We start from the raw sequence: 22,523 nt of genomic DNA, 5'->3' as shown, positions 1-22,523 counted from the left end.
CAAGAATCAATCAATGTAATCTACCAAACCAACAGATTCAAGAAGTAAAATCACATGATCACATTGGTTGGTGCAAAAAAAGCATTTAACAAAATTCAACTCCCATTCATGATAAAACCTCAATGAGATTGTTTCAGTAAGTAGTCTTTGAAGCACTGATACTCTGGAAATTTGTGAGAAATAAAAATTTTCATATTCCATCCCATATCTACTAAATCAGAATCTGAATCCAAATGCAAGTAAAGTGTCAGAAGCACTTTTCTCTAAGACAAAAACAGAAAAACTGTTTGTGCTCCTTCCTTCCTTCCCTCCCTCCCGCCTCTCTCTCTCTCTCTCTCTCTCTCTCTCTCGACAGAGTTTTTCTCTTATCGCCCAGGCTGGAGTGCAATGGCACAATCTCAGCTCACTGCAACCTCCAACTTCCAGGTTCAAGCAATTATCCTGCCTCAGCCTTCTTAATAGCTGGGATTACAGGTACCTGCTACCACGCCTGGCTAAACTTTGTATTTTTAGTGGAGATGTGGTTTCACCATGTTGGCCAGGTTGGTCTCGAACTCCCGACCTCAGGCGATCCACCCACCTTGGCCTCCCAAAGTGCTGGGATTACAGGTGTGAGCCACCGAGTCTGGCCTGTTGGTGCACCTTCAACAGAGTTACTGTTGAAGACTGTTCTGTCATTATCTACCAGAAGATCTCTCAAAAAATTTCTCAAACATCAAGAACCATGATAAATCACTTGTTAAAAATATACACCATGTATCCAATTTCCATTATTGCTATGTCTTTCAGGAAGATCAGAGACAATTTAACAGTTCAAAGTTCATAACCGTGTCAGACCATATATTCTAAACTTGACCTGGGGTTGACAGTCACTTCTTCATTTTCTCTGATCTTAGTTTTTATTTATCTAGTCTTGTCATCTTACTATAGAGATTCTTAGATGCCGCCTAAATCCACTAAAAGTAAAAGAAAGTATCAAATAAATAGATGAACAAATAAGAACTTATCAAGGTCTTGGTCATTTTTGGCTCTTCGGACGAAGGGGCAGAGATCTGAGAAAACAGATGGGCAGAGGTACAGATGGGAGAAGGAAGTGTGCCAGTGTCACCCATGGACACATACATCAGTTAGTGCCCATGTGCCTTACTCAAAAATTTATTTCTAGAGCTACAACATTAAAATATCATCCCATCATTGCATACTGTACAAAGATTTAAGTGCAAAAGTTTTACCATAACATGGTTAATAAAAAAGAAAGATTAGATTATCCAACATGGTGGTTGTCAAAAAAAAAAAATTACATTTAAATATCCAATAATTGTGGATTGCTTAAATATTTTATAAAATATCCAAAGAACATACTGTTCTATTACATTATCATACTATCTGATTTCACAGGCCCTTTAAGTTATCACCAACCCTGGTACCTCACTCCTCATTCTCATTCTTTAACCTGCTCTAAGTGTCAATTGCTGCCCAGTGACTCTACTCCCAAAGCTGTTACTGAAATCTCAGATTCACTGATTCCCATGCCTTGCTGCCCATGAGTGCTGAATCATTCATCCTACAATTCCTGATCAGAGAGCCTTCAATTCCTCCATTCTAATGGTCCTAGCTCCCTACCAATCAATCCCATGTCCCCATGACTGGCCTGCATGCCTGTATCTCCATGACATCCTAAGAGTCCCAATCCTAGGCACACCTGTACCTGCACTGGGGCCTTAGCACACAAACACATCTCCCACCGCTGACAAAACTAGGCCATAAACTCCTCCACACACACAAAGAACTAAATCAATGAACAAATCGGGGAAATTATTGAATGCATAGGATAAATTTATAAATAGAAAACACTTCTAAGTGTGAAAAACCAGACTATTCAGAGAGAAAGAATGAAGGAAATAAGAAAACTCTTTATTTGCAGTACCGAGAGCGAAATAATGTCAGAAATAGCAACTAAAAGACCACTCTTCTGTCAGGACAAGAGAGACATTTTCAGAAATAAAAGCACTTGCAGAGGGTATCTCTATCTTTGAGAGAAATACTGGAAGAAGTAGTCCAAATAAATGTAAAATGAATCTCATGAGAAATCTTCAACAGGAAAATACTGTTCAGTAATAATTCTTGCAAAATATACATAATTACAAAAATGGACAATGTGACAATGTGATCAAGAGGCCACTAAAGAGAAAATTAATAATGTCCTGTGATAAAATGTTCCTAATCATCTCAGGAAAAAACAGAAAAAATGGGGTGCAGAATGGAAACAATGGGCAGAAATTTCATCCATCCAATCAAAATATATAAAGAAAAGGCAGAAAATAAAAAGAGCTAAATAGTGATCAAATGGAAGGCATACAATCAGATAAATCATTATTACAATAAATAGAGGTAAAACTCTATCAACAGAGACTATAAGTTGGATTCGAAAAAAACAAAGGTATCTATTGTAAACAAACAGGTAATGTAACATAGAAACAGATATGGATACAAAATAAAGCTCTGGGCAAAGACACATCATCCAAATGCAACAAAAGTAAAAACAAGTGGCCGTGTATCAACGTGGCATTTAAAAAAATATATTCTCGATATTAATCTTTTATATGTAAATATGATCTACAAATATTTTCTTGCAATCCATGAGTTGCCTTTTCACTCTACTGATAGTGTCCTTTGATGCACAAAACATTTTTATTTTGATTAAATCGATCTATTCCCTTATTGGCTGTGCTTTTGGTGTCTTTGATCCAAGAAATCATTGCAAAACCCAATCACGAAACTTTTCCTTTATGCTTTCTTCTAAGACCTTTATAGTTTTAAGTCTTATGTTTAGACCTTTGATCCAGTTTGAGTTAGTTTATGTATATATACTATGTATATATCCATATGCAAAGAGTGAGGTTGGGCTCTTATTTATACTATATATATATATATATATATATATATATATAGTATGTATCACATATAGTATAAAGTATATAATATATATGTATATAGGTGTGTATATATACAAAGTATATAATATATATGCATATATACTATATATATACACATATACATTATGTTTTAAACATATATACAAATGTATTTTAAAAAGCTCAACATCACTGATTAGAGAAATGCAAATCCAAACCAAATATATATTATATGTTCTATATTATATATGCATTAGCTAGAATATATTAATCAGCTATAATATATATTACATTATGTATATTACATATTATATATAATGGTGTTTATATTATATACCCAAAGGAATATTAATCATTCTATTACAAAAATACATGCACGTGTACGTTCATTGCAGCACTGTTCACAACAGCAAAGACATGGAATCAACCCAAATGCTCATCAATGGTATACTGGATAAAGAAAATGTGGGGTATATATACACCATGGAGCACCATGCAGCCATGAAAATGAATCAGATCATGTCTTTTCCGGACATGTAGATGAAGCTGGAAGCCACTATCCTCAGCAAACTAACACAGGGACAGAAAAGCAAATAAATATTACATGTTCTCACTTATAAGTGGGAGCTGAACAACAAGACCATGTGGACACAGGGAGGAGAACAACACACACTGGCACTTGTTGGGGGAGGGCAGAGGTAGGGAGAGCATCAGGAAAAATGGCTAATGCATGCTGAGTTTAGTACCTAGGTGATGGGATGACAGATGCAGCAAACTACCATGGTACACATTGACCTGTGTAAGAAAACTGCCTGTCCCGCACATGTACCCCAGAACTATAAAGAAAATAAATGCACAAATAAAATTTTAAAAAATTATCTTAATTGTATGTGGGTAGGTCCCTTTGATTGAAAGTGAAATGGAAACAATTAAAAAAAAACTTACTATTCAAAATTTACAAAACTAAATAAGAGTAAAACAAATTTACATTTTGTCCCTGGATTGATACAAGACAGAAACATTGTGTGGGAAAGCTGGAGTTGAGGACGAATGAGATTCTGAGAATAAAAATCCCTGGTACATAGTCAAAGTTTCAGAGTCGACTTCAGATTTTCAAGGATTATAAAATAAATAACCTCATATCACCATCTCCAACAGATAAAAGGAACCAGATAGTATCTGTGTTCCAGGGAGAAAGAACAGAAAATTGGCTGAGTTCTGTCACTGACAAAACTTAGTGGGAAGGAGTAATCTGGAAGGCAGGAGGGTGGAGGGATCCCGGGCTTGCGGGGTGGGGAGGGCTGGGCTGTGCTTCAGCCTCCCCCTCTCATTGCCCGCCCCCATCGGGGCCCTTTGTGATGTGAAGGCCCCAGCTCTGTGACGCAGGCCTGGGCCCCAGTCCCTAGTCTGCAAGGGAATGCCCAGAGCTCAGTTGCTCGAAGGCAGCATACCTATTCAGATGGCGAATATTCCGTTTCCTCTAAAATTTCTTAGTGATTTGTGGATAAACACCCCCAGCTTTACACCACGGGTGTTGGATATCTTCCTCACCCTGGTATTTGTCGTGGAGTTATATTTCCTATTAGCCCCCTGCCTCTCTTACTTCTATCATGATCCACCCTGACCATCGCCTGGGGAGAAGAAAATGGTAAGGAGCCCTTAGGCTGGATCCACACAGCACAATTCTCTCCTTTCTTTCTATTATTAGCTCTACTTTTCCAAATCCAGTGGAGAAAATTCTGCAATGGGATGTGTCAGGAGAGACCAGAACATGGTCCTTCCAGGGAGAGGCAGAGCACCCAGGGGTTGGTCGGGACTGGGATTTCCATCCCAAGCTCTAAGTCCATCTGTGGGGGAGCACAGGGGGCGTCAGGGCAAAACCAAACCCCTGGACTCAGTGGTGAGGACCAGTCAGGACATGGGGGTGGTCTTTGTGGGGGGGGGGGCGCTCATAAGCCCCTTCCTGGGGCAGGTGGCTGGGGGCCCAGCCTCATCTGTGTGGGGTGATCTGGGGGCTGTGCTGAGCCTCTGAAGGCCTCCCACCTGGGCCTGGAGTCTCCTCTGATCTCCTGAGAAGCAGAATCCTACCTGACAGCTCAGGTGTGCCCGCGGGCCTGAGCCTGGGTGTTCGTTGAGTAGAGGAGCACCTCTACCATTACTTACATTATATTATATATTATATACTATGTATATTGTAGTTTATATATGAAATATATATAATATATATATATATTTCCTCATATAGTAAATCCCTCTTTGTGGTGGGTTTTATTGTTTGTTTTTTGAGATGGAGTCTCACTCTCGTCGCCCTGGCTGGAGTGCAATGGCGATCTCAGCTCACTGCAGCCTCTGCTTCCCACGTTCAAGCAGTTCTCCTGCCTCAGCCTCCAGAGTAGCTGAGATTACAGGGACGCGCTACCACGCCCGGCTAATTTTTGTTATTTTTAGAGACAGGGTTTCACTATGCTGGCGAGGCTGGTCTCAAACTTCTGATCTCAGGTAACCCACCCTTCTTGGCTTCCCTGAACGCTCAGATTATAGGCATGAGCCACCGGGTCTGGCCCCCTCTTTGTGTTTTTCTAAGAAGAAAAGCAGTTTATCATCCACTTAAACATGAGTGGGAGGAAGCACACCGCTCCCTGAGCAAGACCAGAGAGCTGTGCGGTTCATGAGCGCCGCGGCTGGACTGGGGGCTGAGAGCGAGAGCTGGTCTCAGCCCCTCACCCTTACTTGTCTCCCAGGGTCACCTTCTCTCCAAGGGTCAGCGGAGGGGGAGGCCCAAAGGCAGGAAGAAAAACTGCAGTCTGAAAGGTAAGGCTCTGCCGGGGCACACTAGAGTTCATTTGATCTCGTCTGTCCCCGGAGGGAAGTGATTCTGTCTGAGGAAGTCAACTGAAGAGGCCTGAGGTGGGGGCTCCTAGGAAGGAAATCAGAACCCCGGGTCCCTCTCAGATTCCATGCTGGCATAAAACCATGGTGGGCCAAGGACTGGGTGTTCCCCAGCAGGGCACAGTGTAGGGGGAGGAGACTAACGCCTGTCTGAATCAGGAGGGGGGTGAGGGGAGTGTGGACAGCTGTTCAACTCTGCTAAGGCTGATTCCTCTTTGAGCCCACCCTAGTCCTTTCTCCCCACAGGGCAGCTGTGAGAACTATGGGGTCGGGGGGGGGGCGTCTGTGTGTGGAAGCCCTTTGTGGACAACAAAGCCTTGCCCTCCCTTCCTCGCTACCACCGTCCAGGCCATGTAGCCTTGGACACAGACATGCGGTTTCCAGGGTCTGACTCCCCATGGTCTTCCCTCAAGAAACATCCACTCAGCCTCCTGTGAGATCCCAGGTCCCTCCCTCACTGCCCTAACCTGGTCTCCTGATTTCCAGCTTATAGAGACCTCCTGAAAGGCCTGGAGTGGCTTCTGGACTTGCTTTCACAACTGCAGCGGTGAGGCACTTCCCCTTCCCTGCATCCTTCTTACCGGGCTGGGATTCGACCCCAGGGCCTTACGGCAGCCTGGAGCTGACCTGGGATGGGGAGACCAGGGGGACAGAGGATGGGAGTAAAACCCTGGAGGAAGGGGTAGGAGAAGAATTGGGGAGTCTGGGTGTGGAGCGTTGGAGGCACATAGGAAAAGAATTGGGCAGTCAGCATGTGGGGGGTGGAGGGGCATAGAAGAACTGGGCAGTCAGCATGTGAGGTGGTGGAGGGACAGAGGAGAATTGGACAGTCAGCATGTGGGGTGGTGCAGGGACAGAGGAGAATTGGGCAGTCAGCATGTGGGGTGGTGGAGGGACAGAGGAGAATTGGGCAGTCACCATGTGGGGTGGTGGAGGGACATAGGAGAATTGGGCAGTCAGCACTTGGGGTGGTGGAGGGACAGAGGAGAATTGGGCAGTCAGCATGGGGGGTGTTGGAGGGGTATAGGAGACTTGGGCAGTCAGCATGTGGGGTGGTGGAGGGGCATAGGAAGAGAATTGGGCAGTCAGCATGTGGGGTGGTGGAGGGACAGAGGAGAATTGGGCAGTCAGCATGTGGGGTGGTGGAGGGACATAGGAGAATTGGGCAGTCAGCATTTGGGGTGGTGGAGGGACAGAGGAGAATTGGGCAGTCAGCATGTGGGGTGTTGGAGGGGTATAGGAGAATTGGGCAGTCAGCATGTGGGGTGGTGGAGGGGCATAGGAGGAGAATTGGGCAGTCAGCATTTGGGGTGGTGGAGAGGCGTAGGAGAATTGGGCAGTCAGCATGTGGGGTGGTGGAGGGACAGAGGAGAATTGGGCAGTCAGCATGTGGGGTAGTGGAGGGGCCAGGGCCCACGCACGCACTCTGCCCTATGGCCCTACCTGCTCCTGGCTGCAGCTTGTGCCTCCTGTCTCCTGCAGCATCCCGGTGCCGCATCCTGAGAAAGGCGACTTTGGTCAGTTCTCTGGTCCAGATCCCCCAGGTGAGGAGTGCAAAAGAGCACCTGATGAAGCCTCCCAGTCCCCTCAGGAGCCGATGAAAGATGCCGCTCCTGTGCTTTCCCCATTAGCTTCCCAGGATCCTCAAACCCAGCATCCTTCGCCTCTGGTCTCCACCCCATCACCAGGCCCAATGGCCACCTCAGTCTCCCCTCTGAGTGCCTCCCAACCACCAGAGCCTTCCCTTCCCCTGGAACACCCCTCACCCGAGCCACCTGCGCTTTTCCCTAACCCACCACACACACCTGATCCTCTGGCCTGCTCTCCGCCTCCTCCGAAAGGCTTCATTGCTCCTCCCCTGCGGGACTCCACTCTGACGACTCCATCTCACTGTGACTCGGTGGCGCTTCCACTGGGCACCATCAAAGCTCATCTCCGTGTGAGGATTTGGTGACTTCTGGCCCAGCCATCTCAGGCCTTGGTGGCTCAAGCAGTCATGTCTCTGTGCCTGCATTCTGGTGTCAGGAAACTACCAGAACCTGGCGCGTCTCCAACCCATCTGTCCAGCAAGATCATCTTTCCGGCCACCCACCAGAAAACTCATCCTCGGGAGACCCCACAAACAGTCAGATGGAAGCTGGAAGCCCCTTTTTGCTCAGCTCTGATGGCCAGAATGCCGTGGGAATACAAGTCACAGAAAGAGCCAGGATCAACATTCGGGAGGAAAAAGATGGATCATTTCCAAAACAAACACGGAAAAGCACTTGAATTCCTTGGGGAATTTGGTGAAATCATTGAATGCTGAGCAGGACCCCACAACCCTAAAACCCGTCTGGGACATGGAAGACTTGAAACAATCGTACAGTCCTCAGAAGCTCTCGGATTCTGGAACCCTGAAGGAACATTTTCAGAAGAATTATAGCCAGCTTTTCTGGGGCCTCCCCTCTCGGCACAGCGAATCCTTGGTGGCTAATGCCTGGGTGTCTGAAAGATCATATACTTTATAGTCTCCTCCTTTCTTGTTCAATGGCATTCCCAATGTCCACCCAGTTCAAACAGAGACTACAATGTCTCCACTGCTTTACCAGGCCCAGCACCTGTCCCATCTGAGGCCTGAGTCCCAACCCTTTATTTAGCCCACACCCCAATTCCAGCTCTCACACATGGCTCAGGTGGAGGCTCAGGCCCGTCTTCAATCCTTTTTCCTAGTCCAATCTCCTGCTTTTGCATCCCGGATTAATAATTCTGGAGTAGCTTGCCCTGCGTCGCAGATTAAGACGCAAGCTCTCACCTTACCTGAAATGCAGCACCCTGAACGGTCTTCTAAACAACTAGAAGATGGGTTGGCTTTACCCTCTAGGGCCCAAAAACCTCAGGATGTCTTTAGCGCCTCCACTCCTAACCTTCCCCAGGGCAGCTTGACAGCAATCATTCCTGAGAACTTTCCGGTCAGTCCTGAACTCCGGAGCAACCCAGGAACGACCCAAGAGTCTCCGGATCTGACGCAGCCTCAGGAGAAATTGCCAGGGACAAGTCAGGCCAGGGGCAAACTCAGACCCTTGCAGTTCTCCAAGTCCATGGGAAAAAGCAGCAAGGATATACAGAAGGTGACGTTCCCGCTAGAGAGTAATCCGTGCACACCTCTGGGACAAATTCGGGGGTAGACCCCGCAAAATCTAGCCAGGGACATGGAAAGCTTCCCAGGGAAGGTTCTGTGGGCAGAACCTCAAGTCTCTGAGGAATCGGAAAGAGACTTGAAGATGCCCTTGAGGAGAGACTCGGAAAGTGATTTCTTAAGACGCACAGGGACAAATCGTATAGAAAACATCCTGAAAGCCCACGTGGGCATGAAGTTGGCCCAGATCAATGAGGGCTTTATCCCCATTCGTGTGCGTCGATCCTTGCTTGCTGTCAACCAGGCTTTTCCCGTGTCCAACACTCACATGAAGACCAGCAATCTAACACCCCCAAAAAGTTAAAGAGCCAGTGTGAACACATCCCAGGAGCTTTTCTTCCTCAATCCGTGCACTCAACAGGTGCTGGGACACCATATTGTGAGGTTGTGGGCCAAACACAACTGGAGCCTACCCCTCAGGGTCCTCAAGCCCATTAAGCTCTTTAAACTGGAAAAAGTTTCATCCTTATCCCTACCACAGCTTGCTGGTCCCTCCTCAGCCACCTATGAATCTAAGCCTAGCTCAAAAGTTGAGAAAGCCACGTTCCTGAGAGAGTCACCACCGGCAGGTCTGAGAAAGCAGGTGCTGACCAAAGCATCTGTTCAGATGCCAGACAGTCTTCTGGTGTCTTCACCCACATTTATGAAGTTCCAGACGGCCCCACAAGGGATCCCGTCTTGGAATGCCCATGGGCCCTTGAAGCCTCCTCCAGCTGGACAGGAGGACAGGTGGCCTTCTAAGTCCCTCACATGCAGCCTCACAGGCAGCGCCCAGCAGAGCGGGAGCTTAGGAGCCCAATCTTCAAGGGCTGGAAAGACCATGGAGGCAGCGCCACAACCCAGAGTCCCCTTGGGAAACTTGGCAAACCTCCAAGCCACACGTAAGGATATGAGTGGTTCAGAGGCTCCACGGACCAGTAAAGGCTCTCAACTCCTAACTCAGAGACCCAGCCTCAAGTTTGTGGCGCTGTTGTGCTCCCTCCAGATGGTTTTACTGACATTCCCCTTGCTACAGAGAGTTTGGCTTCTCAAGTGCCCCACGGCTGTCTCCAGAGCATGCCTACCGGGAACATGCAGGCTTCCCGGGAGCAACGTGACTTTATGGCAGCCAGAAGGAGCAACCTGGGGTACAAGGAGCCCAAGAACCCGAAATGTCAAGGCTCATGCAAGAGCCAGAGCCGGATGTCTACCCCTACTCACAACAGTGAGAACCCAAAGAAGCCCAACTTAGAAAAATGTGAAGAAAGACTTGAAGAACTGAGGACTCCCCAACTCACCCCAGTCAGGAAAACAGAAAAAACCCATCAGGATGAAGGCCTCCAGCTGCTGCCATCAAAGAAACAGCCTCCTTCAATATGCGACTTCGGAGAAAACATCAAACAATTTCTTCAGCAGGTCTTTTCAGTGAAAAAAAGCAAGCCAGTACCAGTCACTGCCAACAGCCAGAAAATAGTGAAAAATAGATCACATATGTACAGCAGCTGTGCTGAAGCTGAGGGGCTCACGGCAGCAGCTGGACACATGCTGGAGAAAAAAATGACACTTTGCCGTGAGCATCGTGCCTCTAACGTATATCAGCACAAACAGGAGTTCCAAGCCCCAGTCTGTGGGTTTCCCTGCAACCGCAGGCACCTCTTCCACCCGGAACACAGCAGAATGCTGGGCTATGCAGCCAGCAGTCAACAAGCCACTCTCAAGAGCCAGAGTTACCCCAACACAGAGAAGCATATCAGAGATCAACAGTCCTTGAAAAGTGTCCGGCGCAACAGTGACCAACGGGGCCAGGACAGCCCCAACTCTTGCTCCCCAAGGCTGTCTCACAGAAGGTCAAGTAGTCTTCTGTGAAGATACAGAACTTTTAATATTCCAAAATAAATAAATATCTCCTTTTTTTCCCCCATAAAAGGATAATGGCTTTTATTTGTGTCGTGCTTGGTGTGAGCTTGTTTTCTAGAAGTGACAGGACATGGAAGGATTCTGAGAGTGGTGTTGTAAGCCCACCTTCATCCTGAGTTCCTTCACTGAAACTTAGGTTTCCATAATACTATCTTTACACAAACAACAAAAAATTCTGAAAACAAGACGAGAACACCTACGAAGATCCCACTCAGAGATATGGTTCAACCCATCTTTCTACTACTTACTCTACCTCAAACTTTATGCAGCTGTAGGAAGAAGGGTTGCAGAGATGTCATAGGACTGACTATCTCCATGCAGGCTCCAGGAACTGCCACAGTCAAGTAGCTTCATGTGTCACAAAACAGTGGAAGCTTGGGTGGGAGAGTGTGGGCCCTGAGTTCAGAAGCCAGGGAAGTCTTGACCTTGGATATCCTGGGGGAGAGTAGATAATGCCTGCCCTTGGGAAGCCCCTTCTCTCCCTCGCAAAGGCTGGGACGGAGATGGGCCCTCTTAGCTCAGCCTACATACAAAGCACAGAGTCCCCATCCCACTGCCTCTCCCTTTCTTGCACTCTGGAGTGGGGGTGGGGACAGACCTTCCAGCGCTGTGGATGTAAAAGTGGGGGGTGTGGGGAGGCCTTAACAGAGGCTGCTGAGGACCGTGAGCTCCCCTGCCCAAAATGAGTGAATGACCCTGCTCCTGGGTCACCTGCCTTTGTCTGTCTCACCTATGTGTGTCTCAGCTTCAGAGAAGTAGTTCTGGGTGAATGGGGCAGGGCATGCCTGTGTGTGCAGAGGCTTCCGATGGTGGGACTCTGTAGAACTACAGCCAGATGCAGACAAAGAATTGAAAAGGAGGCAAAGTGGTGTGAGGGCTCCGTAGGCAGTGCCATGACCTGGGAGCCTCTGACATTCCAACCCCTTCCACAGGCATAGAGGGGCCTATGGCTCATCCTGGCCCCACCCCAGGGTCTGTCCTTGTTCCAGCTCCCAGACCACAGACCTAAAAATGCATTTAGCCCCAACACAGAGGGCCAGACCAGTGAGAAGGCAAACTGAATAAGGGAATATGAATTTCTTAACATCTTTAATAAGCTTGCACATAGTAACCTACTGAATTTTTTTTTTTGAGACAGAGACAGAGTTTCACTCCTTTGCCCAGGCTGGAGTACAGTGGTATAATCTCAGTTCACTGCAACCTCCAGCCCCTGGGTTCAAGTGATTCTCCTGCCTCAGTTTTCCAAGTAGCTGAGATTATAGGCACCCACCACCACACCTGGCTAATTTTTTACATTTTTAATAGAGATGGGGTTTTGCCATGTTGGCCAGGCTGGTCTCAAACTCCTGACCTCCGGTGATCTACCAGCCTTGGCCTCCCAAAGTGCTAGGATTACAGGCATGAGCCACCGTATCTGGCCTACCTATTGAATTTTTAAGAGGATGTGTTGACGATAGCAAGGACTAGAGAACCCCAGGCATGACTCGGGAGTCTGGTGACCTTTAACATACACGTAGCCCCAGGACTGCCCCCAGGGGAGAGGTGGTGACTTAGAAGGACCCCAGCAGCTGAGCTGGGGTCACACAGCAAATCTCCCCCAGCTCCTGAGGTCCTTTCTTGCCCCACAGACCAACAGGGGAAGAGGCAGGTAGGATTTGAACACACAAGGCAGCTGGAAGTGACCTGTCCAGAATGGGCAGGGGGTGGGCAGGGCAGGAGCCGTCCCCACTCTGTCTCCCTCTTCTTTCAGCACAGCTTCCTCCTCTCTGGGCCCTCTCCGTATGGGAAAGCAGGAGGTCCCCACAAATCAGGAAGAGGAGTGTGAGGTCTCTAGAGGGAGTTTCCGTGCCTTGTGCACATACAGGTGCGCAGAAGGCCCAGTTACGGGGGCCTCGTTTCCATGGTGGAGAGGACCATGCCAGGCGGTGCCACTGATTTAGATGAAAATGGAAATGGCCCTGCCATTCCATGTAAGACTGGCTGGCACTTTGGGTAAAGGGGGCAGTAAGCAACAGTCCCCAGCATGTGGCCTGTCCTAGGGCCAGGTCTGTCTGGGGCCCAATGACTGAGGCAGCCTCCAAGGTGGACCCAGCAGTGACAGCAGAACCAGGACCAGAAGGAGGGGCTGGGACCTGGAACAGAGATCAGCTCCAGTCCCCCTGGGGAGCTCAGGAGAGAGAGTCACAGAGCTGGGATCCTGACTGCTGAGCAGGGGCCATGCCTGGCTGCTGCTGGGTTCCCTCAGGAAACTGATAGGCGAGTTCTGGGACGTGGAGGAGCTGGACGTGTGGACCCCACGGCTCAGGCCAGGAGAAGCACCACAGGAAACACTGGCCGACCAACAAGAACATAGGAAGGCACAAGCAAGCCCTTACCCCTCCGCTACTCAGTCTCCCATGGGGTGCAGTGAGGCCAGCAGTGGAGACCACAGAGACCTCCCACAGAAACCTCACAGAGACATCTCGTACAGAGAGCCCACCGGGACCACTCACTGCCACAGAGAGAGACACACTGTGGCCTCCAGAGACCCCACAGAGCTCTCAGTGACCTCATGGTGCCCCACAGAGACACAGCACTGAGATTCCCAGAGTCCTCACACAGACCCCTTCAGAGAACCCCACAGAGACCACACTGAGAGACTTCATTCAGTCCCACAGAGACCTCCTGCAAATTTCAGAGACCTTCCTTGGTTCTCACACAGAGGCCTCACACCTGACAAAGGCCTCAGAGCCTTTACACAGAATCATAAAACAGGGAACTCATGCAAACACTCATGCAGCTCACCTCGTGATCTGCCTGCCTCAGCCTCCCAAAGTGCTGGGATTACAGGCATGAGTCACCTCGCCCAGCCTCTCTTTTATTTTTAAGTTGGAGTCTTGCTCTTTCACTAAGGCTGGAATGCAGTGGCATGATCTCAGCTTACTGCAATCTCCAACTCCCAGGTTCAAGTCATTCTCCTGCCTCAGCCTCCCTAGTAGCTGGGATACAAGTATGCACCACCACGTGGGCCAAGCTAATTTTTGGTATTTTTAATAGAGACAGGTTTTTACCATGTTGGCCAGGCTGATCTCAAACTCCTGACCTCAAGTGATTCACCCACCTTGGCCTCCCAAGGTACTGGGATTATAGGCATGAACCACCGCACCCAGACTGGTCCTCTCTCTCTGGGCACCCTGGCCCTGTGAGCTGGAGGAAGGCAAGTGGGGCCAGGCCTGGAGCAGCCCCTGATAGGTGTTGAGTGAATGAGTAGGGGTGGGGAGGGGGGGCTGGGGAAGGCACCCAGGATGTGTTCCTCCCACCCCCCAGCCTTGTCAGGCCTCCATGCGCTGCTGAGCTCTTGCATGGTGGTCCTTTCCCACTTACAGCTCACTGCCTTGGACTAGGTCCCAGCCAATGGCCCGGCAGAAGTGTCCTCTCTGTTCTTACCCAGTATGACCTAGATGGGAGCCAATAAGCAAATGGAATGAGCATAGCCCTAAGGTTTCCAAAGTGTGTGAGGAAGAAAGGGAGGGAGGGAGCGAAGGAGGGAGGAAAGGAGGCACCGGAGGGAAGGAGGGAGGCAGGAAGGAAAAAAGGGAGGGAGGGAGGAAGGGGGCAATGAAATGACTGCACATACAAAGGAATGAGTAAATAAATGCCCAAACCAAGAAATGAGTGAATGAATGCACACACAAAGGAATGAATGAATGAATGAATGCACACAAAGGAAAGAGCCAATGTATGAACATGCCACTTGTGGGGCGTGAAGAGGCCTGAAGAGACCCCCAGTTGATGGGGCCCCACGTTGTGTCTTTGCTGCTGAGGGACCTGGACATGCTGGTGCATGGGAGAAGGGCTTGGGCTTGGGGTGAACTGGCTCACAGACGACTCATCAAGTGTCACAAGTAACCCTGAGCAGCAGGCTTCCCCTCCCGATCCTTAGCCCCACCAGATGTAACATGGATTAGAAGAGCGACCTCATGGTGCTTTTCTGAAAATTCAGTAGGTGAAACTTGGTGGCTCATGCCTGTAATCCCAGCACTTTGGGAGGCCAAGGCGATTAGATCACTTGGGCCCAGGAGTTTGAGACTAGCCTGGGAAACAGTGAGACCCTGTTTTTGTTAAAAAAAAAAAAAAAAAAAAGAAAATTCAATGGGGTGCCGGGTGTGCCAGTTCTAGAGCTGTGACATTTGTTTATTTGGTTCAACCCAAGCCACTTCAAACAACTGAGCCCCCCCAGCCAGTGGGCCAGGCCTCTCAGTGTCACTCTGGCTGAGGGTGTGTGTGTGTGTGTTTCTCCTTCAACTGTCCTCATTCTTTCCATCACGTGTGTATGTGTGGTCTTTTCTCTCTCATACACACACACCCGTCGAATTTGCATGCTCTGACACACAGACACACAGTCACACTTCCTTTAAAAAATTTTTTATTTTTAGAGGCACAATCTTGCTCTGTCACCCAGGCTGGAGTACAACGGCACAATCACAGATCACTGTAGCCTTGAACTCCTAGGCTCAAGTGATCCTCCAGACTCAGCCTCCTGAGTAGCTGGGACAACAGGCATGCATCCCCATGCCTTGCTAACCTTTTTTTGGTAGAGGTGGGGTCTTGCTATGTTGCCCAGGCTTGTACACTCCTGCTTCTGTATGTATGTATGCATGTAAGCATCCTTTTTTGAAAATGATTTCCCTGACTCTTTCTTTAAGCACAGACTTTTCTGAAGCTCTGGGGACACCTGAAGAGGAAGGGAGGGTTCTGGATACCCCCTAGGACCACACTGGCCTTGGGTGCAGGACAAGCCCAGGCAAGAGAAACAGACCCTGCTGAGGGGTCTCCTCTTTGCCTCCTCCCTGGGTCCCAGCTGGGTGGTCTCCTTGGTTCACTGCCGGCCAGGGTCAGGCAGTGCATGGCCAAGCCCACCGCTATGTCATCATTCCAGGGGGAAGGGGCTTGAAGGCTGTGTCATGGAGTGATGGGAACCTGGATTTAGTTGGTATGACCTAAGTTCAGGTTTCAGCTTTTCCACATCCTGGCAGCAAGGCCTTCGGGTGGGAATTCCTCCTCCGCAAAATGAGAGCTTGTGAGAATTAAACTGGCCCCAGCATTTAGGAAACAGCCCTGTGATGTAGGTTCATGCTCCCATGACCCAATTATTTCCCAAATACAAAAAATTAGCTAGGAGCGGTGGTGGGCACCTGTAACTCCGGCTACTCAGGAAGCAAAGACAGAAAATTGCTTGAAACCAAGAGGCAAAGGTTGCAGTGAGCTGAGATGGTGCTACTGCACACCAGCCTAGGCAACAGAGCAAGGCTCTGTCTCATGAAAAAGAAAAAAAGGAAAAAAAATGAAATGGAAGGAGATGAAAAGGAATATATGTAACATAGGCAAGGACTTCATGACTAAAACACCAAAATCATTGGCAACAAAAGCCAAAATAGACAACTGGGACCTAATTAAACTCCAGAGCTTCTGTACAGCAAAAAAAAAAAAACAATCAGCAGAGTGAACCAGCAACCAACAGAATAGGAAAAAATTTTGCAATCTACCCATCTGACAAAGGGCTAATATCCAGAATCTACAAAGAACTAAAACAGATTTACAAGTAAAAAGCAAACAAACCTATCCAAAAGTGGGAGAAAGATATGGACAGATACTTTTCAAAAGAAGGCATATATGAGGCCAACAAACATATGAAAAAATGCTCATCATCACTGATTATTAGAGAAATGCAAATCAAAACCACATTGAGATATCATCTCACGCCAGTCAGAATGGCGATCATTAAAAAATCTGGAGATAACAGATGCTGGAGAGGATGTGGAGAAATAGGAACAATTTAACCCTGCTGGTGGGAGTGTAAACTAGGTCAACCATTGTGGAAGACAGTGTGGCGCTTCCTCAAGGACCTAGAAATAGAAATTCCATTTGACCCAGCAATCTCATTACTGAGTAATATACGCAGAGGATTATAAATCATTTTATTATAAGGACACATGCACACATATGTTCATAACGGCACTGTTTACAATCGCAAATACCTGGAACCAAACCAAATGCCCATCGACGATAGACTGGACAAGGAAAATGTGGCACATACACACCATGGAATACTATGCAGCCATAAGAAATGATGAGTTCATGTCATCTGTAGGGACATTGATGAATCTGGAAACCAGCATTCTCAGCCAACTGACACAAGAACAGAAAATCAAACACCAGATGTTCTCACTCATAGGCAGGTGTTGAACAATGAGAACACACAGACACAGGGAGGGGAACATCACACACTGGGGTCTGTTGCGGGGGCCAAGGGAGGGACAGCGGGGGAGGATGGGGAGGTTGGGGAGGGATAACATGGGGAGAAATGCCAGATGTGGGTGACAGGGGATGGAAGCAGCGAACCACATTCCCATATGTGTACCTATGCAATAATCCTGCATGATCTGCAAATGTAAGCCAGAACCTCAAGTACAATTAAAAAAACAAAGATTTGCAAGGAATCAAAAAGCATTTAAATATCCACATGAAGATATTCATCAGCAAGACTGATACCACAAAGAAAAGAAAAGAAAATCAAATCAGTGATACTAAGAATACATTGGAGAAGTCCTCCAAGAATGTAGAGGAAAAGGATAACAGAATGAAAGTGATGATGAGAGCTCTGTGAAACCCAATTTTAAAACTCCAAGATTAATACAATAACATTTTCAGAATAGAGTAGAACAACAAACTAATGAAAAAACAACAACAAAGAGAACATTTTTTCTTGACCTTTTAAAAAAAAAAATCATGTTCTATCAAAAGAAATCCTCACATAGACATATCCTGGCAGAATATGTATTGAAATGCTGGAAAACTAAACCATTCCGGGATCTGAGAAAAGTATTTAGAAATGAATGAAAATCAGGCTGACCCTGGCTTTTCCTCTGTGACAGAAAATTCAGGAAAACACTAGAATACCATCTACACAGTTGAGGGGAAGGGTTAGAAACCCAAGTAACCAGAGATTTTGGAAACACACTTGCATAGTCTGACATCTGTGAAAATAACATACTTGGCTGTTTTTGCTTTGAGAGTACATAACACCAATAAGCAGCGTAAGAAAAATATTACTTTAGTTCAACCATTATGGAAGACAGTGTGACAATTCATCAAGGATCTAGAACCAGAAACACCATTTGACTGGGGTGAGTGTGGTGAGGAGGCAGCAGGGGCAAAGGCCCTGGGGTGGGTGTGGTGAGGAGGCAGCAGGGGCAAAGGCCCTGGGGTGAGTGTGGTGAGGAGGCCGCTGGGGCAAAGGCCCTGGGGTGAGTGCGGTGAGGAGGCAGCAGAGGCAAAGGCCCTGGGGTGGGTGTGGTAAGGAGGCAGCAGGGGCAAAAGCCCTGGGGTGGGTGTGGTAAGGAGGCAGCTGGGGCAAAGGCCCTGGGGTGGGTGTGGTAAGGAGGCAGCTGGGGCAAAGGCCCTGGAGTGAGTGCAGTGAGGAAGCAGCAGGGGCAAAGGCCCTGGGGTAGGTGTGGTGAGGAGGCAGCTGGGGCAAAGGCCCTGGGGTGAGGAGGCAGCTGAGGCAAAGGCCCTGGGGTGGGTTTCGTTAGGAGGCAGCTGGTAAATGTCATCAGCCTGGTGTTCACATGCATGGCCCAGTTCCCCTAGTCCACTCCCCCAGGGGCGCGTCAAAGGTCTCAGCCTTGCACGAGACATTTCCCGACTTTCCAAACTTGTCAGCCCTCGAGGTTTGTGTTCCTGGGTGGGTTTCTGCTGTGCCTGAGAGGTGGCCCAGGTCCACGTGACAGGGGGAGAAACTAGCCCAGCAGGCCTGGGTTTGCCTACCACACTGCCTCTCACTTGCTGTGTGACCTGAGGCAAGTTACCAGACCTCTCTGAACATGTTTTTCTAGCGGAGCTTTTGATACATGCCTGGTGTGGGGTGTGCGGTCAGGAAATGCTGTTTCCCTGCCACTTTTCAATGTTTCCTCTTCTCAGCCGACATTTAAAACAGTTCCCACAGGCTGGGCGCAGAGGCTCACGCCTGTAATCCCAGCACTTTGGGAGGCCAAGCAGTAAGTGCCCCACGGGCAACAGATGTTCTGCCTGGGGTGGGGGTGGTTTGCTGTTGGGACTGGGAGTCCGAAGAAGGGGCCAGGGAGGAAGCACCCTGGAGCTGTCTGGGAAGCAACGCTGGAGGCTGTGCCCACTTGGGCAGATGGTCAAGATGAGGCGGGCACCAGTTTAACCCAGCCACAGACAAAGCTGCTGAGGCTCTGTGCCTCTGTGCCTACCTGGTATAAGATATGAAGTCAGGACTGAGTGGGCCTCTGTGCTCTGGGCTGACCAAGGATGAGACTGGGGCTCTGTGCCTCTGTGCTCTGGGCTGACCAAGGATGAGACTGGGGCATGCTGGAGAGAGAGCTGACTCCTGACAACCTGGGCTTTGTGTGGAGCAGGTAAGGAAGCCCCCCACCACTTGTCTCCCCATGCCAGTGGTGCAGTGCCCAGAGCCTGCAATCCTCACTCTGGGTGTGGGCCAAGAAAGAACGGACCCTTTGGCTGGTGCACTAGGCGACCCTTAGGCTATCTGGGACCAGCTCTGACAGCCTCTGGTCTGGGATCAGCTGCCGCAGCAACCTACACATGGCATGGGGCAGCAGCGGTGGCATCCCTGGACATTGACTCCAGTAGCATGGAACCCAGGACCGGATACTGCCACAGTCAGCCCGCAGGTGCGGGAGGGCAGGAGGCTCTCAGTCACAACTCTGTGGCTGCACAGTGCCCAGCACCTGCAAACCTGTGCTCTGGGCCAGGCCTAAGGAAAAGTGGACCCTAGGGTGGGATGGCGGTACACTCCCTGACCTCCACGCCCTCAGGAAGCAGCCCTGCAAGACTCTGCCATGGGCTCAGCCACAGCTGCAACCTGGAAATGGCGCAAGTCAGTATCAGTGGCAACCCCTGGCCCTGTCCTCCCCCACCAGCAGCAGGAATCCCAGGGACAGATGTCACCATGGTGCCCAACTTAGGCAGTTGGTAGTGCAGCTACAGGGTGATGAAAACCGGCGCTCAGACTCAACCTGGGTGCTGCAGTGGGCCCAGAGCCCACGACCCCACACTCTGGGTTTGGGCCAAGGAAGCACAGATCTTAGGGTGCGGGGAGGTGCCCTGGGCGACTCCCAGGCTGTCTGAGACCAGCCCTGCAGCCTCCTGTGCATTCTGCTGCACCTGCCATTTAGAGATAGCATTCGGCAGCGTGGTGGCAACCCCTGATCCTGCCCGCTTCCTCCAGCAACGCGGACCTAAGGGCCAGAACCTGCTGCGGGGCCTCAATCAGGCCCCGTAGCAGGAGGAGGACTGGAACTGGTGCCCAGCCCCATCCCAGTGGCTACAGGGTAACCAGCGCCTGTGACCAGCGCCCTGGACCAGGGACAAAGAGGAACAGAAGAACAGAAACCAGCACTGCCACCCTACAGCACAACTGTAGCTGCCACCTGCACATGGCGCATCAGAAGCAGTGGCAACCCCAGCTCTGCCTGCCATAAACAGCAGGGGGGGGACCCAGGGACCAAGGTCGCCTCAGAGGCTGCCACCTGGCCACCTCTGCACCCGTCCCTGCCCTGGTGGCAGCCAGCCATGCTCCTACCTCTCCAGCGCTGTGCAGTCTCCCTCGCTGCCACCCACTGCAACGAGGCGAGCCGTGGTGCCACAGGCTCCAGGCTCCAGCATCCAGCATGCAGCAGATAGCTCTTCCTTCTCGTGGCATGGAGTAGCTGGGCAGGCAAACCCAGAAAAGCCTAGAACGGGTCACAAGAGAATGGTAGTATTAGACCCCCACCTTGTCATGCTGGCCACTCTGGGTGGCATGGGCCAGTTTCAGTGAAGGTACTCACACCCACCCTCCAAAGACCACAGCATCTCTCTTTGGCCCAAACTGGCTAGGGAGTAGAGACTAGAGACACCATGGTGCCTGGGCTTCCCGCTCCATAGGAACCACTGGGACCACCCAGGCTGTGCTCCGGAAGCAGGAGCAGCAGAAACTCAGCCCCAGCCAGCCCTCCCCACCCATGTGCTGGTTCCTATTCCTGAGACCTCCACCCACAGGGCCCTGTCGCCCCATGGTGTCTGCTACAGAAATGTGTGCCTGCCACGCAGCAGCAGATGGCCCTTTAGAGTTGAGAGTCCGGGCAGAGGAGGACCACTCCTCTCTGAGACCATCGCTGTCACTGAAACCTCCATCACCTGTCACTGGCAGTACAGCTTCCGACAGAGCTCCTAACCTGCTGCCACCAGCAGTGTAGCCCCAGGATAGCGCCAACACCCCATCCCCCACCACCAGCAGTGTAGCATGTCATGGCAGCCCCTAACCTGCCCCTACAGCACTCGATGGCACCCGCAAACCACCCCCCTACCATGGGCAGCACAGCCCGGGATAGCACCCCAACAGACTCCCTGGGGTGGGCAGTGTAGCCAGAGATAGCGTCCCCAAGCAGACCCCCACCACAGGCCCCTATACGGCACCCAAACCACCCCCCATTGCGGGTGCTGCAACCCTGAATAGTGAGTGCCCTAACACACTCCCCGTCGGTAACAGTGTGGCCCTGGATAGCGCCCCCAACCAACTCCCTGCCTCGGGCAGTGCAGCCACCGATAGCACTCCAAACTCCCTCTCCACCTTGGGAAGTACCCCCATGACTAGATCGGGTAGCCCGACAGCGCACCCAACCTGCCCCTGCCATAACCTACACAGCCCAGAATAGCACACTCACCCGCTCTTTACCAGGCAGCGCAGATCCCTGAGAACACCTGACCCACCCGCCGCCTCCCCACCACTCAGGCTGTGTATCCGGCCCCAAGAGTGCCCCCACCAACCCTCTACCCCACTCCACAGGCAGTCCAACCCTGTGTAGCTCTCCCAACAAGCCCCCCAACCTCTGTCTCAGTGTAGTCCCCATGACGCCTTTACCACCCCCCTCCCCCCACCAGCACTGTAGCACCCCCTAAAGCATCCTCCACCGCCAGCATTGCAGCCCCAGACAGTGCCCCCAACCCACTCCCCATGTGGGTGATGCAGCCTTGGATAGTGCCCCCAACCAGCTCCCAGACACAGGCAATGATGTCGTGGATCTCACAGCTCCTCCCCGACTGGGGGCAACGTAACACCTGACAGCACCCCGAACCCATCCCTCGCCGCTGGCAGTGTTGCACCCCATAGTGCCACCAACCCATCCCAGACAAAGCACGGAGCCACGAAGAAGGAGCAGGGAGGTCTGGAGGATTCCCGGTGGGGTACAAGTCCCAGCCACTTACCGCAGAGACCTGTCTCGTCCTCCACCATCACGTTGAAGCCACCACGGCTTCTCCAAAGAAACTCACTCTGACCGCGCCGCCGCCGCCTCCGCTGACTTCCCGCCGGCCGGGCCGGGGCCGCAGTCGCAGCAGCTGACCTCCCTGTGGCCGGGCCGGGCTGGCCAGGGCCACTGCCGCCGACGCCTCCGCCGACTTCTCGAGGGCCAAGTTAGGATTGCGCCACTGCGCTCCAGCCTGGGCAACAGGGCCAAGCCCGGTCTCAAAAAATGTTTTAAAAATTAATAACAAACATTAAAAAAAAAAAAGGACACTGCCCGGGCTCAGCCTTCGCCTCGGGAGGGAGCTCGGCATGGGCGCTTCCTCCTCCTTGCGCCTGC

The 22,523-nt window shown here is 50.3% G+C and overlaps 2 protein-coding genes across 12 annotated transcripts in view; one reads left to right on the top strand and one right to left on the bottom strand.

Moving 5' to 3' along the window:
- The window catches only part of LOC118154017 (uncharacterized), a 64,805-nt gene that overhangs the window by 31,681 nt on the left and 10,601 nt on the right, over window positions 1-22,523 (bottom strand). For 2 of the 11 annotated variants that reach the window (XR_013533109.1, XR_013533107.1), the window contains exons 2-5: window positions 22,147-22,380; window positions 20,483-20,633; window positions 7,610-8,197; window positions 7,248-7,303 (exon numbers count right to left, since the gene is read on the bottom strand). Coding sequence is in view for 2 of the 11 variants with exons in the window: in XM_078367218.1 (XP_078223344.1) it covers window positions 16,965-17,043; window positions 20,483-20,633; window positions 22,147-22,174 (258 nt within the window). In the remaining 9 variants the exon portion in view is untranslated. Of the gene's footprint in view, window positions 1-1,142; window positions 6,432-7,247; window positions 7,304-7,609; window positions 20,634-22,146; window positions 22,381-22,523 lie in introns of those variants that run through there. The other 9 variants (XR_013533111.1, XR_013533110.1, XR_013533108.1 and 6 more) reach the window with 8 other exon arrangements.
- LOC144581819 (spermatogenesis-associated protein 31C1-like) lies at window positions 4,320-10,814 on the top strand. The gene is given in 9 exon segments (XM_078367221.1): window positions 4,320-4,563; window positions 4,594-4,597; window positions 5,646-5,726; window positions 6,291-6,351; window positions 7,287-7,723; window positions 7,726-7,887; window positions 8,355-9,911; window positions 9,914-10,753; window positions 10,756-10,814. Coding segments are annotated over 9 exon segments (3,432 nt in total). The 5' UTR covers window positions 4,320-4,332.

The sequence above is a fragment of the Callithrix jacchus genome, chromosome 1, assembly GCF_049354715.1.
Source record: "Callithrix jacchus isolate 240 chromosome 1, calJac240_pri, whole genome shotgun sequence".
Lineage (NCBI taxonomy): Eukaryota > Metazoa > Chordata > Mammalia > Primates > Cebidae > Callithrix > Callithrix jacchus.
The sequence above is the reverse complement of the archived record's forward strand: the minus strand, read 5'-3'. Positions and strand labels throughout refer to the sequence as shown.